This window comes from Amphiura filiformis, chromosome 7 (genome assembly GCF_039555335.1).
Source record: "Amphiura filiformis chromosome 7, Afil_fr2py, whole genome shotgun sequence".
Classification (NCBI taxonomy): domain Eukaryota; kingdom Metazoa; phylum Echinodermata; class Ophiuroidea; order Amphilepidida; family Amphiuridae; genus Amphiura; species Amphiura filiformis.
Window position 1 is genome coordinate 35,922,397 of NC_092634.1, and position 18,176 is coordinate 35,940,572.

Sequence of the window (18,176 nt, forward strand, 5' to 3'; positions counted from 1 at the left end):
TTGCATTGAAAACCTAATACATTATTCATAACAGTTACGTAATCAATCGATAGTGCGGACACTTTTCATTTGCAAACCACCAAAATTCGTGATCTTTTAGCGTTGGAAAAGAAACCACGTGAATAGAGTGCCCTCTCAAGAATATCAACTCTCTGGTGCAGATTTCGAAAACATGAAAACATGAAAATGGGTACTGTGATTTTAGATAACGGGGCATATCATGCCAAAATCGGCGTCTCAACAGAAAGTGGACCGAGGTATTTAGTAACGATTATGCTTAATTTTTATTCTGTATCATTTGATTTGCATCAGTGTGTCTAAATTCTTTTGTATTGCATGAGTATTGGAGCTCACTGAGCATGCCGGTTTGTGAAAGGAAGGTTGCCGAATTCGGCACTGATTGACATCAGTGATGTACATGTACACTAAACGTTCGCTTTTCGTATCTCTCTCCTTGTTGGAAAGGTATAACGTTGAGGAGATAGGAACATGTACCGTCATCCGGGACCTACTCTGCCATGTTTGGCTGAGTAACGGTACATGAACACACTCGGCAGTCCACGCTTAAATGTAGGTATGCTAGGTGAAATCAAATTTGACATCAAACTGCATCATTTTATATATCAAATTAAAGCCCTTGAGTAAACAAAGCCAACACTGAAAACCTTTTTTTCATAGCACTTTCCGTAGCAAAGTTATATCTTGTCAAAGATTGACTTTCATCAAAAAGATTCAGCTAGCAAAATTCCCCAAAACGGCATTTCGGGGGTGTTTCTAGATCTTAATCTCATGGCGATAGCAGCTTTTTTAATGGAACTGCTATCAAAATCCTCTAAAATTCCATGCGACTTGATTATCACCATAAAAATCATATATTTGGGTCAAGTGAAGTATAAAAAACATATTTATGTAGGTATCCTTCACCGACCTATTCTCGAAAAAAATTCAAATTTCCATGTAAATATGCATTGTGTTTGGGCCCCGGTCTCTGCGAATTTCGCTGACTAGCAAATGTGTTAGGTTTGCCTGGGATACCTATATATTAAATGCGTGCCGGTTCGAAATTCTGAAAATTGGTAAAAGCGTGGGGGTTTAAACTTTTTGGGTAAAAAGCGTGGACTGATATGATAAAATAATCATAGTTCCAAGAAAAATCACCAAAACTTGCACACTATGTCGCAAGATAAAATTCCATTTGATGCAGGCTCTCGCTTGTTTACGTGAATCCAGTGCAATGTACACAATATCCTCCCCCCGGAAGCGCTGCCAAAACACCTACGTCATATGCAAATGTCCGATTTTCTATGACGTGTTCTTTTTCTTTACATTGATCGTATATGAGTGACGTCATTAAATGCATAATTGATTGAGCGAAGCAGCACGGAAGAAGTAGGATATAGTCGCTGAACACAGCGCACGCCAAGTTTCATGACAAGAACAACATTTGAACACTATAAAAGTACAGTTATTCATTAAAATGCTTATTTTACAGTGCAGTAGTAGTTTTTCACATATAATTTGCATTGTTCACGTAATGTATCAATTAACTTATTGGAGAGAAAACATCGGACTCGCACATGCGTAAATAGGTGCAGAATTCAAGCGTACTTGATACTTGAACCAAATTGCGTGCGACTTTGTCAGTTTACAAATAGCGGAAAAAGCAAAAAGTGGTTGGGGTCAAGAATTTTCAGTATAAAGGGTGCCTCAGTAAAAAGCGTGGGGGTCAGGAATTTTCAGTATAAAGGGTGCCTCAATAAAAAGGGTGGGGGTAAAATAAAAAGGGTGGGAGTCAAACCCCACTGCCGAGTATGATGAACACGGTCTTTGCCTATATGTAAATTAGTCATTGTGTAGCTGTGTTTATACCTAGTGGGGATTATGCACTTTCAGTTTCCCACGCGTTTGAACGGCAATTGGATTGCGTACTTTTTCGATGTCTAGTGAGCAAATTTCTTCAATATTTTGAGAAAATGATGTCAAATTTTCTATTCTATATTGTTTGGTAATAATGTCTTTTGCCAATAGTATGTTTAAAGTTGTAATTTTGTGTTTTTGATCGCAAAGATCGGATATTTTCGTTCCGGTTGAATTCTGAACCCTTCGCAAGGGTGCCGATTTCGCAGAACTTTGACGATAATTTGGCCTTTTTGGACACTAAAATGCATTTGATCCTTAATTTTGTTTCAACCGAGTCTTAAATTAGCAAGCACAATAAGGTTGGCACAATGTACCACTTTTATATACATTGATAAAAAAGTTTCTAACCGGCGCAAATCGTTAAGTGTGTATTTCCCATTGACATCCAAAATGGCATAAGCCAGTCCTCAATATACAGTACGGCATATATAGGACTGGCAAGCGAGTCTAGTTTATACCCATGGGTTGCTCATCATCAGACTGAATCATTGTCGTTAACTGCACAAGTTATGTACGCAATTCTAGAGAACGTTGACCGACAGAGGGTGTCAATATATTCATGCGTATGCTCAGCAGGCAAATACGACGACGATTTAGTACACTGATCATGCGTGCGATTCAGATTTCTGCAAAAGCGATCAAGTATAAATGCATCTTTAGAAATGACTGGCGATTGTGTGTTCTCAAGTGGGTTTTATCATGTTAATTAGTAGACTTGCTCAAGTCCTTTCGGACCTGAGGTCTGTGATATGATATCTTGTCCTTTTGTTTCGTTTATGGCCCTGGTCACTCCATCGCACCAGTGACCAGTGACCTCTCCCGACAGAAGGCGCTTGCTTGGTATGCATTTTGGAAACTGGAGCCTCTGTGGAGAAGTCCAACAATCACTGTTGCAACAAAAGTCAAGCTGTTTAACACCACTTGTGTTACAGTATTGCTCTATGGCTGTGAGTCCTGGGTGATATCTACTGATATGGAAAATAAGATCAACGCTTTTGGTACATGGGCGCATGTCATAAGTTGGGTACAATTTCCATTACATGGTCAAAAATGACAAAAAGTTTATTTATTGATATGTTGTATATATTGACAACCTCTAATAATTAACACCATTTTTAACCTTAACACATGCTTAATTTTTGAGATAATGCTTTTAAATTATTAATTAATACACAGGTGTCTATGTAAATCTCAATTTTCAAATGCGTTTTTCTCAAATCGGACCTCAATTACAAAAATGACTCTTAAATTTTTATTTTTTGCAAGAATGTCATCAGATTTGTAGGATATGTTCACAATACATCAATGCTTTACAAGAACTATTTGAAATAATTGTACGTATGTTAATTACATTGTGAAGGTCAATGACCTTTTTACGAGTAAATAGCGAGACGGTTATTCTATTATTGAGGAAATGAATATCAACAAGAGAAATGTACATTAGCATGTTGCTAAATACACTGAAATTCAACTAGGATTTCATTAAAAATGAAAATAAAAATGAAAAAATGGAACATAATACTCTTTAAGGTGGTACTACACCCCTTGATACATTTGTGACTATTTTTGCATTTTTCTCAAAAAAAACACCACACTGGTAACAAAAGTTATGTATATTATAGGGACAAGAAATCCAGTTACTGCACTGGAATTTCAGTGACTCAAGACAAGCGGTATGTTATTTATGATAAGAAAAGAGGTACCCCAAGAATGTAGCTCATTTCTTAACATATATAATGAACCACTTGTCTTGAATCACTGAAATTTCAGTGAGGTAATTGGATTCCTTGCCCCTATAATATATATAACTTTTTTTTACCAGTGTGTAGTTATTTTTTGAGAAAAATGCAAAATTAGTCACAAAATTTATCATGGGGTGTAGTGCCACCTTAAGGAGTCAGTAATTGTTTTAGTTGTACAAATTCAACATTCAAAGCTGTCAATACATCATACCCTCACTAGATTTGAAAAAGTAACCAGTAGTTTTGACATGCTGACATGTATGTGAATTGTCACATAGGCCCTATTGCACACTCCCGCATCCGCCTGCTCCACATCCGCCTGCTCCTCCACCCCTGGCATTTTTCATTTCAACTGATGTGATTTTTTTACTGAATAATGTATTCTATATGCTTCAGTAGACTGAAAGAGTATAAAATTAGGCTTAAAATGAGGTATCAACCACTGCTGTAGGATATGGGGTTACGGAAAGCTAATCAAATTTGTATCGCAATTTTCAGAAAAGTGTAATCCCTCCACCCTTTTTGCATACCCAACTTATGACATGCGACCACATCATGTTACAGGATAATGCTGAACATCAAGCGCACCGACCATGTTAGTAATGAAAGGGTCTATGCCATCACCAACACTGTGCCTCTTATCAACTCTGTCAGATCACGACAACTACGATTCCTGGGACATATCCTGAGGATGCAGGAAGATGAACCATGCAGAAGATATGCTCTCTACACCCCATTACATGGTAAAAGAAGACCTGGAAGGCAAAGAACATCCTACTTGTCTTATGTGCAAAAAACTGTTGGGGGATTTTGACAACTTTCTACTGCCAGATGCCATTGCCACTTTGGCTTCAGATCGTAGTACATGGAGAAACTTTGTAGTCGCCTGCTTCGCAGCCGAATGAAATGAAAATGAAATGAAAAACTCCATCGCCAAGCCACAGTTCTAAACATGTTTAAAATAGGCCTACTAGAATATGCCTACATACCAAATTACTTAGTATTCTATCCATTGGTACATGTACAGTATACCCAGCCAGTGTCCAAAGACCCTGATCATGCTGGTTATACTATAATATTTGTTGTGTGCCAATAATCTTTAGCTATCTTTGCTAATTGCCCTAATCTCTTTTTAAGTGCTGAAGATTAATAGGTGTGATATGTTCTCCCTCCCCTCCAGCTGTTTAGTGACAGGCCTTCAAGGTGTTCTTGCTGTTGTCCGAAAGTGCAAACTGAAAGAAAGAGTGACAGTTGACATATCTGGACATATGGTCATAGACATAGTGGTTGACCATAGATGACTTGTGGCTATATTATTTTTAATATTATAAAAACCATGAAAACACTGGTAGTCCATGGATCTCAGAGTAGTATCTGTGTAGAAACCACTATCTTAGAAGCACTTACGCCTTGAAATCAAGGCTAGTTAATTAGTGACCTGACACATACATGTATTTGTATTGATTCGATCAAGCATTGGTTTTTTGTACTGGATCTTTCAAGTATCTCCAACAAATTTTTCAATGTAAGTGCCTCTGGCCCTAGTGGAAGTAAAAACGGATACTATGGCCAGAGTTCTAGGGCTAATGTACACAGGGTAACTGGACATTTCATCCCCTCGCATTTTCATCCCCTGGACATTTCATCCCCTCAATGTTAAAACGCTATTGTAGCGTTCTTTGAGCGTGACAGTAAAAAGATTGCATATGAATATAATAATTGTTTAGGATCTTTAGAAGGAAATAATATAAGGAAATTAATCTTTATTTAAAATGTATCCAATGTATGCACCGTGTTCTGTATGAGCTATCACCAGCTGATCACGCGTATAAAAATCGATCGATGGTGAATGGCAATTTTGTAATGATTTTACCTATTGAACAGTGCGTGTAGGTCCCCTACACGGATGATTCTAATTCAGTATTACGTCTAGTATTATTATTAAAAGTGTTATTATTTTGCTATTTTACCGGGTAGGCCTATCGTTATCATTATATTATTATTAATATTTTTATTATTATTATTTATATTATTATACTTTGTTTTTTGTTCTTGTTGATATTAGCCTGGACTATTTAAGCTAAAGTGTATTTCTTCTCTTTCTTCCTGTTATTTTAATGTATTTATTGTGTATTGTTTATGTATCTATAGGCTGTTTTTATTTATAATTATTATAATTTATGTATTTAGTATTTATTTTGTTTGTTTATTTATTTATTATTATTTACTTAGTTGTTCATCTAACAAAATTAGTACATTTTTATGGGAACCATGTATCTGTTATGTGGATAGTATGTTTTATTATTAATAAGATAGTGATAAAAGATAATAGCATCAAATATGTCTGCATATAGGCCCTAGGGAAGGATCATGCAGTGTTGCCAAAACTTTTCAGCGTCAAGGCGCGGCGCATTGACTCGCCAGGCCGCGGTAAAGGATTCTCAAGTAGCCCAATTTTTTTAAGCTTCCAAAAAAGCGCCCAATACCGGATATTTGGGCGGATTTACACGAATTTAGAACGCAAAACACCCAATTGGGCGGAAAAGCACTTGACTTTGAAACTTCCGGTACTTACTGGGAAGTTACTGACCGATCAATAAATGGTCACAAAACCCATTGTAATTTCAATTTGGAGCTTCAAAGACTCAAAACCTTTATAAATCGGCTAAATTGAAAGGAAAATACATCAAATTAGTGCCGCATGCCTGAGACTGGCAAAAGTAGCCCAATTTTAGACAAGTAGCGGCATGCTTTTTTGAGTAGCGGCAAGTGATCGCCAAGTAGCCCAATTGTGCGCCTAAGGCGCGGCGTTGGCATCACTGGGATCATGGCAATATTTTTGTATTGTCCACTTGATGAGGTGATTAGATTTAGTGCAATGTCATGTTATACATTGTACAATAGGAACAAAAGCCGTTAGCCTAATGGTTACAGGAAGTTGAACTCTTTCAATCAGTGGAATCTATGATACATAACTATATTGCCAGTTTTAGTCGCTCAATTGGGCGACTTTTGACTTCCGTCCCGCGACAAACAAAGTGCTCCAGCGATTTCGCGACATTTTGGCTACTTTGAAAATCTCACCCGCGAAATCCATTAAATATTGGGCGATTTTTGAAAAGCCGACTTCAAAATTGTTAAATTGGATATTCTGTCATAGTCAATGGTCCTTCAAAACAAAACCTCCAAACAACTAATTCAAATAAAAAGAAAACATTCTGTGGTCAGTGTGCATCCAAGTATGACAATGGGAAACAAATTAAAGTCGATACATGTACAAATGTACATTGTAGTACTAGAACAGTTTTCCATTTACTGTTGTGTACATTCACCCATGTGTTGTCAATGCAAAACAAAAATCAATACATGAAGTCCCACGGTATGCAGTGCTTGCAAGGTTGAAGTGACACCATTCTGTGCATCAGGTCTTGAAACGCAATTATCTCCGAATTTGGATTGATTCAGACAAGCAAACTTACATACTCATAAAATTGAACTATTTTTGAAGACAAAATGTACGGGATGTTAAGAAATTAAAGAATGTTTAAGCCTGCCGAAACCCATCTGAAATTATGCACTTCTAACTACTATGTCCATTTCATATGCTATCCATCATGGCTTCTATGCACACACAGTATATTGCTCAATGTAGTAAAGATAACCTTTGAGTTGGAGCAAATTTCTCAAAATTGGTAGTGATTAATGTTACCAAACTTATGTCATGATGAAATATAACCTTTTTAACACGTTCTAGCAGCCCTATATAAAACCGTGACACTCAAAGGCCAGATCTCTGGAATGAAACGTCCGATTAAGATTATTTAAACGGCCAAAATGTTTCTTTCATCAATTCCCAGCCAATAGGTCAGTTCTGAATCAATTTAAAAGTACTTCAATTTTTAGTGGACATGCCTATAATAGTCAAATTTCAAAAACATACAATTTACTGAGCACTATACAGTACTGTAAAGTGAATATGACACCAACTGTTCAAAGTTTACTAAATATCAATTTTGTTTTTCATGCCAACAGATTGGTTCCCAACGCAATCATGAAGGCCAAAAGTGAGAGGCGGAAACAGTTTATCGGCAGTCAGATTGATGACTGCAAAGATCTCTCCGGGCTCTACTACATCTTGCCATTTCAAAAGGTAAAGTTCTAGCAAAAAAAAAAAAAAAATAGTAAGTCTCAAAGTTTGTGAAGATTTAAAGACTTATCTAATGTGAAAAGCTTTTATAGATGTGCAGTGATTTTTTATGCTCTATTTGAAGAGCTTGTCTCCAAACCATGTTAAGTCCACATTCCACAACCACATGTTTCGCATTTACTTGTGTGATACAATCACAATTACTTTGACAAGTTTGACATTATCAAGAATGAGTTGTTGTACAATGTACCATCAACAAGCCATTATTTACAACAACAATGCTGCTTAAGAGCCAGTCTCCCTTATTGTGTACGGATTTGCGATACAAAAAAAAATAGAATTGTCTCTAAAAATAATTTTGGTACATCAACAACTCACATGTAAAATATGAGCGTGCACAGCGCCCTCGTTCAGCTTGAAAAAATTCTTGAAATTTCAGCCTCTCTGAGCCTTGCGTGCAAAGAAGAGGTGGGGTTACATCCTCCCTACTTTGTGATTGCTTTTGCCCGCACTCTCTCATTTTTAACCGATTTCCATAAAAAAGGTGTCAAAATGCTCAGGAGGATGAACCACTTCAAATGAGATGTGTAGGTAAAATGATTGAACCATTTCATTTTTTTGCTATGTAACACAAAGGTACCCCAGGTTGTGACACAGGACCACATTCAAAATATTATTATTATTTCATATAACCATGATTTGGTGTGCATTACATTCTACAGGGTTACCTCATCAACTGGGATGTACAGAGGCAGGTATGGGACTACTTGTTTGGCAAAGACACAATGAACGTCTCGTTTGAAGACACCACCATCATAATGACGGAACCATGCTTTAACTTTTCATCCATAAAAGAAGCAATGAACGAAATCCTCTTTGAAGAGTATCAGTTTAAAGCTATCCACAGAACAAATGGTAAGAGACAATGGGCTGTTCCAGTTGATATCCATATACCCCCCGTGGAAGACATGACCTTGATCTTCCACACAGGGAGGGTGTATTTCAAATGGGATTACCTCTTGTGATGTTTAGTTAAGTCAAAGTGCCAAGGTATTTGCATGTTTATGAATATTAATGAACATATTTGCATGTTTTGCAACTTACCATGTACTGAATAGATATGATTTGGGGTGAATTAAATACTGATTCTTGTTTAAGAGAATTGTTAGGCCCTGATGAGGACTGACTGTTTTATTGTAAAATGTGTGATACATTATACAATACAAGTATGACAAATGTTCCGGGGGGGGGGGGCACTCACATGTAAAGGTGGTATGGGTATGTGCGGCGGTCAAGGGTCCCTTTTTCAGGCTCTCCGGCAGTTCCTTAAGCCCCACATTTGCAATATGCTCCAGTTCATTGAGCCTCAAACTCTGACAATTGTAGCTCTTTACCTAAAATTTGGAAAAATTTGGAAATTTTAGCTCCAAAGCCTACATTTTTGGTATAATTTGGCCAATTTTAGTTCACTAGTTCACAGAGCCCCACAAATATGTTGGAATTTCAGTTCATCAAGCCCCTATTTTGACTCAAAATTAGTTCTTAGTTCCCACAGTTTGGCGCTCCGCGCCGCACACCTCTACCAACATTTTAGTTGAGTGCCCCCCCGGGCAAATGTTGTGGATTTTTGTTGTTTATATGAGGGGCTTGAGGACAGTCTATTCTTATCCACAGAGGTTCTATCATAAATATATAATACATTTAATACACAACTTGCTACAAGGATAACAAGTGTTCTGAATTTTTTTGTCAAATTCTATTTTCAGCTTGTTCCTTGAGTGCTTTCAAGAAACATCAAGAGACCCCAGATGAATTGGGTTGCATGGTGGTAGACTCGGGGTATTCCTTCACTCACATTGTACCCTATCACAAGACAAAGAAGGTGAAAAATGGTGTTAGGAGGTAAGAGCCATATAAAGATCTCAATTGCAGTAAGGGAACAACCCAAAAGTTTGATGAAGTCCTGCAAATGAAATTCCTTTCATTAGGGGGGACGGGGTCAAAAAGTCCGATTACGAAAAAGGTACGAAGAAAAAAAAAAGAAAAAAAGATCAATATCCTAGTATTGTCGCAACCCCTCACCCAGTGTTCGAAATATGCCTCAAAAAGTTACCGGCCAGCCGGGCCGGCAACTAGATGCCAGTCAGAAAAGTTACCGGCCAGGCCAAAAAGTTACAGGCCAATGGCCCGCTGACCGGCCCTATTTCGAACGCTGCCCTCACCACAACCCCATCTATCATAGCGACGGCCATGCATCCTAATGAATACGGGTTGTAATTTTCGATATTTGACACTTACGTTAGAGGGGAGGGAGTTAGGCTTCTAACGGAAGGACTTTCTTTTATAGGACTTCATCGAACTTTAGGGTTGTAAAATCAAAGTAGATGTAGATTGTATCATGAAGATGACTATTAGGCATATCCCTCCTTACTCAACAACAAACACTCTGCACAGCATGAACTTACGTAGTAAGGTTCTGTGTACCCCAGTCTCAAAGTATTCGCCAGAGACCCATCCACTTTTTTGGATGGGCAATCTCAAAAGTTGTATGGTAAGGCACTTTCGGACAAGCAGTTAAAAGCCTGCATAACCCATCGTAAAAAATCCCTGATGGGATAAATTTAAGAATTATTGGTAGCAAAATCAACAACTAAAAGCCTGTTAATGTCTATAAGAAGGCAATTTTTATGCATTATCACAGTCTGAACTTAGTACATCAGTCGCCACTTAGGCTTGGGCGACTAAGTTGCCAATAGTCGTTAGTTGCGACTATTACTGGTAGTTGCGACTATGACTATTGAAAACCAAAAGTCGACTATTGCAACTATATTTTTATGTTAAAAAAATTATGTTAAAAGCGGCAGATATCCGCACCAAAAATAAAAAAAACCAAATCCTACCATATAAACTGCGAAAATGTGATAAAAACATTAGACATTGTCTTACCAATAGTAACACTAACCAAGAAGTAATCATAAAGTCCATAAATCATCATTAAATTGTTGTTGTTGACTTGTTGTCGTGAATTTGCACCAATCTGTGACCCGATTTTTCGGTCCAATTTTGACCACAGATAGTCGCGACTATAGTCGTAGTCGTGACTATTTGCTGCCAACTAGCCGACTAGCAAAAAAGTAATAGTCGCCCAACTCTACTTCACTTTGATATTGCAAAATATGAATGGGCGGGTATCCGCCAGTAAATTACATATGGTTCCCGGGCACAAAAGAACCAGAAAATCCCAGCGATAGCTAGTATCAAAACAAGTACCGTACTGACGCGAGTATAGTCCCACCTTCGAGTAAAGTCCCACCCCAAATTTTGAAAAAAGTTATTTTATTTTTTCGCTTTGGAGTGTCCCAGGAGCTGGACCTAAATGCTAGGATCATCATGGTTGACCTAAAAAAAAAAAAATTCAAGATGTTTTGTATTTTTAATATGAAAATTGATAATTTGTATTCATGTCATACTCTATTAATGATTTCAAAATGCATTCAAATTCAATTTTTTTTTTTTTTTTTTTATAAAATAAAATATAATTTTAAAAAAATATAAAAAAAAAAAAAATAAAAAAAAAAAAAAAAAAAAAAAAAAAAAAATTTGAAAAATGTTCACCCAAAAACGGGGTGGGACTATACTCGCGTCAGTACGGTAATACATGTACACTGAGTACAGCCCTGACAGGTGATTGCAAATTGTCCTCTAATGCTTATAATATGTCTGATTTTATATTACATGAAGGATCAACATTGGTGGTAAAGTTCTGACGAATCACTTGAAGGAAGTCATATCATATCGACAGCTACATGTCATGGATGAGACATATGTAATCAACCAGGTCAAAGAGAATGTGTGTTATGTGTCCAATCAGTTCTTCAAAGATATGGAAACAGCTAAGTAAGTGCTGATTTCTTCTGATACAAAATGTTTTTGTAAGCATTCATAAAATTTAGAAAACATTTAAATGTCGAGATTTATATATGATGAGCTTATTTCCAAACCATGTTAAGTCCACAAACCCATGTATCTGGTTTCCCTGTGCGATATTGCAATGTTATAGGTATTATAGTTTCAGTTGAATGTACCATTACAAAGCAACAAGTAATGCAGCATTGTTATGGTAAATAATAGCTTGTAGAAGGTACAACTCATTGTTGCTAATGTCAAACTTGTCAAGGTAATTGTGAATGTATCACACAAGTAAATGCGACACATGGGGTTGTGGATTTAACACGGTTTGGAAATAAGCTCTTCATATATAAAGGGTATAAAATGTTTGAAAATACTTATCGCAAAATATTCCAACTTAATGTTATCTAGGTGTTGGCAATTTTTTAACCTTGGCAAAAAAGTATTTTACAATAATATTTTGTCAAATACTTTGATTAATTCATTATTATTTATAATGACCTTTTGAAAGGGTGCCGCAATAACATGCCCTGCATTTCAGTGGCATCCTTACATCATTTTCACCATATTATTGATGTTTGCGAAAGCTTTTATTATCATTGTAATTACTTGTTTAGTTGGTATTTGATGAAATAAAACTGAACGGAACTGTAAACCTTAAGGGCTGGGGTCAAAAATTTGAAAAATATCAAATTTGTATAATTTGTCATAAAATTTGTATTATATTGTGATTTTCAAAAAATGAAAATTATTTGATATCAGAAAGACATGCTTCGTATTCAGAATGCAATTCGATAGGTCTGAGGAGCTCTCATGTCCCACAAAAAATACTGTCGAAACGCAATAAACGCTCATTTTAGATCCCTTAAGCCTTCCCATAAACCTTAAACCTAAACCTAAACCCTAACCAATACCATTAACCCTAAATGGAACCCTATGGCAACCCTCCAAAAAAACCCTGTTCTACGGGTCCAACCGACCCAAGATTTTCCGTTTTGGGATTTTAAAATTCATTTTAAATTTGCTAAATTCATGGAAAATCAGCTATTTGTTTACCTAAAAGTGGATTGAGAGTGACAGAAATTGCAGTATGCATGTTAGTTTTGGGTATGCTGTTTGGGCAAAAAGTAGATTTATTTTGACTGAAAAATATGCAAGAGAAACTAGGGGGAAAAAATCACAATTTATTTACAGATTTGGGTGATTTTTAGAGTCCTTTGCTAAAAACAACAACAAATTAAAACACCCAACCTACCGACCCTACATGAAAGGTCCATACGGCCGTATAAGAAGGTTTTTTCCTGTCACCTGACCCTAAATCAAATGGTGGGGATGGGGAAACATTGTTTTTTGCTGTTGTATTTTAAAACTAATATTTTACTTTCTACTTTGCAGATTGAAAGGTGCAGACAATACCATAGTGAGGGATTATGTGCTGCCAGATTTTTCAGATATCAAGAAGGGCTACATCAAGAAGGAAGCATTCAGTAAACCAGCTGATAATGAACAGGTATTTAATAAGCAGAATGGTCATACTTTCCTGTAAAATCAGGATATGAATTTTGTGGATATGAGCATATTGGACATGATCAAGAGGAATGAGTCACATGTCGACCTTGGTCGAAAATGAGTTTTACATACATTTCTAAAGAGGACGTTTAGAGCTTGTTGATAGCCCTTGTTGATACAACTTTTCTTTGCAAAGTTACATCAATTTATCAATCACTGAAAACAATATAAAACAAAATAATTTTAACACTTTCTTTGCCAATATCTCAAAATCAATATTAGCGACATGCGACTTATTTCCCTTGAGCGTGTCACATATGTGGTGTGATCAAGCAAAATCAGTCTGAAGCCAGACATATTCAATTTTCAGTTTCTTATAGGATTGTAAACAGCATTAGCAAAGCTACAATTTGCAGAAACGCCATTGAATTTGGACAACCAGTTCAAAAGATATGAGCAGTTACAGAATTAAACAATAGGAGTCAAACAAAAGGAAATACTTCTGTTGTTTGGCAATATCTCAAAATCAATATATCCGACTTCCAACGGATTTTGCTTGATCACGTCACATGTGATTTGTAGCACAGAAGGAAAAGATAGCTGACAAAGTATTACACAAAATTTATATAGTAGTACAAGTATATGTATGTAAGTACAACACATGACAAACCTAGAGGCATTCAGTGGACTCTCTTTTCCTTTCTAGAGGATTTAGACTTTGCTGATGACCTTGCTTTGCTGTCTTCCAAGCTTGATCATATTCAAGAGAAAACTGAATCACTTTGTTGTTTTGGAAAACAGATTCCAAGAAAATTCAAGTTATGAAAATTAACAGCACCCGCCAAGAATCAATCAAATTGGACAATGCTAGGCAAGAAATGCTTTCTCTTGAGATTCGGCCAAATTTGGAACTCACAACAATACGGATTAAAAACTTTACAATAGCAATGTTAAATCAGTTCTTCATTATGACTCAGAATGCGGGAGTGTCACAAAAGCAGACATGAAGAAAGTGATTTAATTACAGTATAATACATGATATCCCAATGGACATTAATGAAAAATATGTCAGCAAGATCTTTGGGCCCATCATCATATTAAATGAAAACCTTCACAGAAAGACTGCTGCAGGCCCATATAGCCAGGGGGGGGCAATTTTGTGAAAGTGGACTTTCTTTCACAAATTTGGACCTTTTTTGACCATAAAAGCTTTAAATTTTGGGACTTTTTATATATATATTTTTGCAAATTGGGGGAGTCACACCCCTGGCTACGGCTCTGGAATGTTGTTGTATACCTTGTGGTGTTATTCATAGCAAAGGTAAGGATATAGTAGCCCACCATCTTTTTGACACTGAGGAGGTTTTTTTCAAATAAGATAGTACCTGGAATACCAGGTATATTTTCAAGTTTTTGTTTTATCTGAGGTTTTATCCAAGGTAAATCTTGTTGTTTCAATGTCTGCTTTGTTTAGTAAGTTTTTGTTCTCTTTCGTTATTTAAATACGTTACAGATTGTGAGAATGAACAATGAACGATTTGCTATACCAGAGGTACTATTCAACCCGTCAGACATAGGCATAACAGAAATGGGCGTATCAGAAGCTATAATACATTCCATTGATGCTTGTCCCGCCGGTAAGTGTGCTAGTTTACTGCATTTCAGCACTTTTATTTATTTTCAGCCAGTGTTCAGGATTTATAGCTCAAATTGACACACATTTTCCTGCATTCTCCTAAGTCACTCAGGCCACTTACATCTCAACAACCATCCAGATTCTTAACCCCATGAGAACTACCTGCCGATTGGCCAAAAAGAAGTTTTCATTGTCAATAATTGGACCAATCAGCAGCATTGTTAGAATAATTTCACCACGCAAAAAGATTAGGGTGAATTATTTGCAAAGCTACATTCTGATTGGTGATTGAAATGAAGATATCATGTAATTGACCAATCATAGGCAATATTAGATCGGCAGGTAGTGCTCAGGGGGTTAAATTGTGTCTAAACAAGCATTTACATGTTTATCTGAATGAAAAAAAATGACACTAGTTTTTGTTAGCCCTGTCAGTTCAATACAGTGGGCGTGCATAAGGGGGGGGAGGGGTAAATACACCAATTTGGGGGGGGATATATCTGGTGTATTTAATTGAAAATTTATCTGTGATTTCAGAGTTAGAATTTGTGTTCCTTACATAACTTTTATTTTTTTGCAGCAATGAGGCCACATTTATATAAAAACATCCTTCTAACAGGAGGCAACGCATTGTTTCCGGGATTCAGGGAAAGAGTGGAAGCGGATGTGCGCAAAATGGCGCCGGTAGAATTTGATGTCAAGGTTACTTCACCACAGAAGTAAGTTTCTTATGCCTTGTTGAAATAATTTTGTGATTTGTGTAATATTTTCTCAAATCAAAAGTGGCAATGGCATATTCCATTTGAAATACACCCTATATGGAACACATGACTTAAAAGTCATGTGTTCCATATGGGGTGTATTAAAATCTCTCATACAAGGATGGAGTCACCCCGTACTCATTCAGGTATTAAACCCCATTTGCACAGGGCACAGTGTCATCGCCCCGATATCTTCATGGCAGAAATCGCCATGGTACATGTAGGTTGAATCCACAGCCATGCATGGCCATTTTGTTCCAACCTTTGAGACGCATAATGAGCTGAGGGACATGACTAAGGCTACTGACAATAGCCCGGTAATTGACTTCTTTGTGTGTGAGTAAGCTTGTATACGCCATTGAGGTCAATGGTCATCTACTTTTATACTGCCTCCATGGGAGTGAGTGCAGCTACGCTGTAGTCCATACAGGACCAACGCAATATAAAATCAGAATTTTCGTCAGTTTTTGAGTTCAAGACGCACGCTTAACTATCGCTTGATTATCATATCCTGTCAACACATATGTTCAAGTGCAAGGATCTAAATATGGCTTCTTTAGAACAAAATAATTACGGGAGATATTCATCATTTTCTACCCCGGTATCCAAAGATTTATCATCTAATATCAAATCGTGCATAGCACATTCACATGTATCGATCCCGGGTATTTATTTTAGTATCTCTGCTGTACCAAGTAATTATTAGCCAGGCGATGTCGGCTAGGCGGTGTGCAGGGGTGTGTGGATTTCAACTCAAATAGCCTGTTGCAGTTTTCAAGGTTTATAGGCGTTTTGTAGAAGAAACAATTTCTTAATGCTCAGTTGTAGTGATTTGTATACATGTGGCATGTTTTTAGGTCATCCAAAGGAAAAATACCTTATAGCATCACAAGTCGTGTGTCGGGGTGTGTGTCCATCAGTCAGTATGTGTGTCTGTCAACAATTACATAAGGCTTTTGGTTCAAATTTGGTCTCATCCTCATGTGAACAGTTCAAATCCAATTGCAACCATAATGATCAGAAACTTCCTTCCTATACTATGTACAGAGTTAAAGAGGCTAATAATAATATAGTCAGCACTAGCTTGGATTCAATACTTGGACTGTGTTGCATTATTTTACTTCATTATTTTGGTTTAAAATGTGCATAAAACCTTTCTGACAGTTATTACTAATTTTATTTCATCAATTTTGGTCAAACATAACAACAAAATTTGCCGGAAATCGTACATTCTGCTATTCCAGTTTAAATCCATACACCCCCGTATGGCAGACATGACCTTAATCTCCAACACAGGGAGTGTGAATTTCAAATGGGGTTACCTGAATGGGTGACTCCATTTGAAATCTATACCCCGAGTGTGGGAGATTAAGGTCATGTCATAAGGGGTGTATGGATTTCAACTGGAATAGGCCAGTATGTCTTTAATGGAAACAAGAAAAACACTAGTCATTTTAGTCACACTGTAAACCTGGTATGTCCGTTCAGGGTATAGCAGGTTGAAATGAATAAAAGGGTGAATAACATCTCAGTAAATTCACTTTTTTTGTTTCTTGTTTTCTTTTTATTGTAGCCCAGTAACATACGCATGGCAAGGTGGGAAAGCATTGAGCCAATCCAGCAATTTCTCTAAGGAGGTCATTACAAAGAAACTCTATGAGGAGCATGGCTACAGCTTATGCGAGGACAGATTTGATGTATGACACCAGTTTGGTCTGTAGAAGGGAAAATTGAACAATATCCATTGTCCTGAATTGGGGGCAGTATTGTTGTGAGCACAATAGAACTAGCCACAGTATGTGTCCCTTGCAAACAACAAGACCAACTTAATCCAAAGGACTGGACAAGTGTTTAGCTTGTGACCAGCACAAGGGCTGGACAAACGTGTAGCGTATAACCAGCGCAAAGAGCTGGACAAGCGTGTAGCGTATGACCAACACAAGGGCTTGATATATGTTTAATGTATGACCAGCACAAGCGCTGGACAAGGGTGTAACATATGACAGCACAAGAGCTGAACAAGTGTGTAGCATATGGCCAGCACAAGAGCTGGAGAAACATGTAGCATATGACCAGCACAAAAAGTTGGACAAGCGTGTAGCATTTGACCAACACAAAGGGCTGTACAGAGTCGTGCTCTCTGAATAGATTGTATGGGAAGTAGACTAAAAAGTGACAGAACCCAACAGTAGTACAAAGTAGGTAATGGTGCCTCCAACAGACAAGGTACAAAACACACCAAGGATCAAAGGATGATACAAGAGGATACCTAGAATATATAAAAACAGAAAGATTTGAGCCAGGTAAACCAACTTGGTGTGGGGAACAAAGACAAGATAAAAACTAATGCAGTATGTAAACCAGAATGGTGTACATGCACTGTTACATCTGCATTAGAAAAAATCCAGAAGCACAGGGATGGTAGACAAAGTTAACAAAAATACAACCACACAGTAGTACTAAATTGAGCTTGTCTTTGTTAAGGCCCCCCCAAAAAAAAGGTTCGTCTCAAAGTTTGCGCGTGCGTTTGTAAAATCGCACGAAAAAGAAAT

The 18,176-nt window shown here is 37.1% G+C and overlaps 1 protein-coding gene across 1 annotated transcript; it reads left to right on the plus strand.

Annotated features, from left to right (window-relative positions):
* The first annotated feature begins 161 nt into the window (after positions 1-161).
* LOC140157076 (actin-related protein 6-like) lies at positions 162-18,176 on the plus strand. Its single transcript, XM_072180140.1, has 9 exons — positions 162-257; positions 7,695-7,812; positions 8,532-8,724; positions 9,576-9,711; positions 11,551-11,706; positions 13,114-13,228; positions 14,741-14,864; positions 15,444-15,582; positions 17,198-18,176. The coding sequence occupies exons 1-9, from the start codon at positions 181-183 to the stop codon at positions 17,325-17,327; spliced, it is 1,188 nt and encodes a 395-aa protein (XP_072036241.1). The 5' UTR covers positions 162-180; the 3' UTR covers positions 17,328-18,176.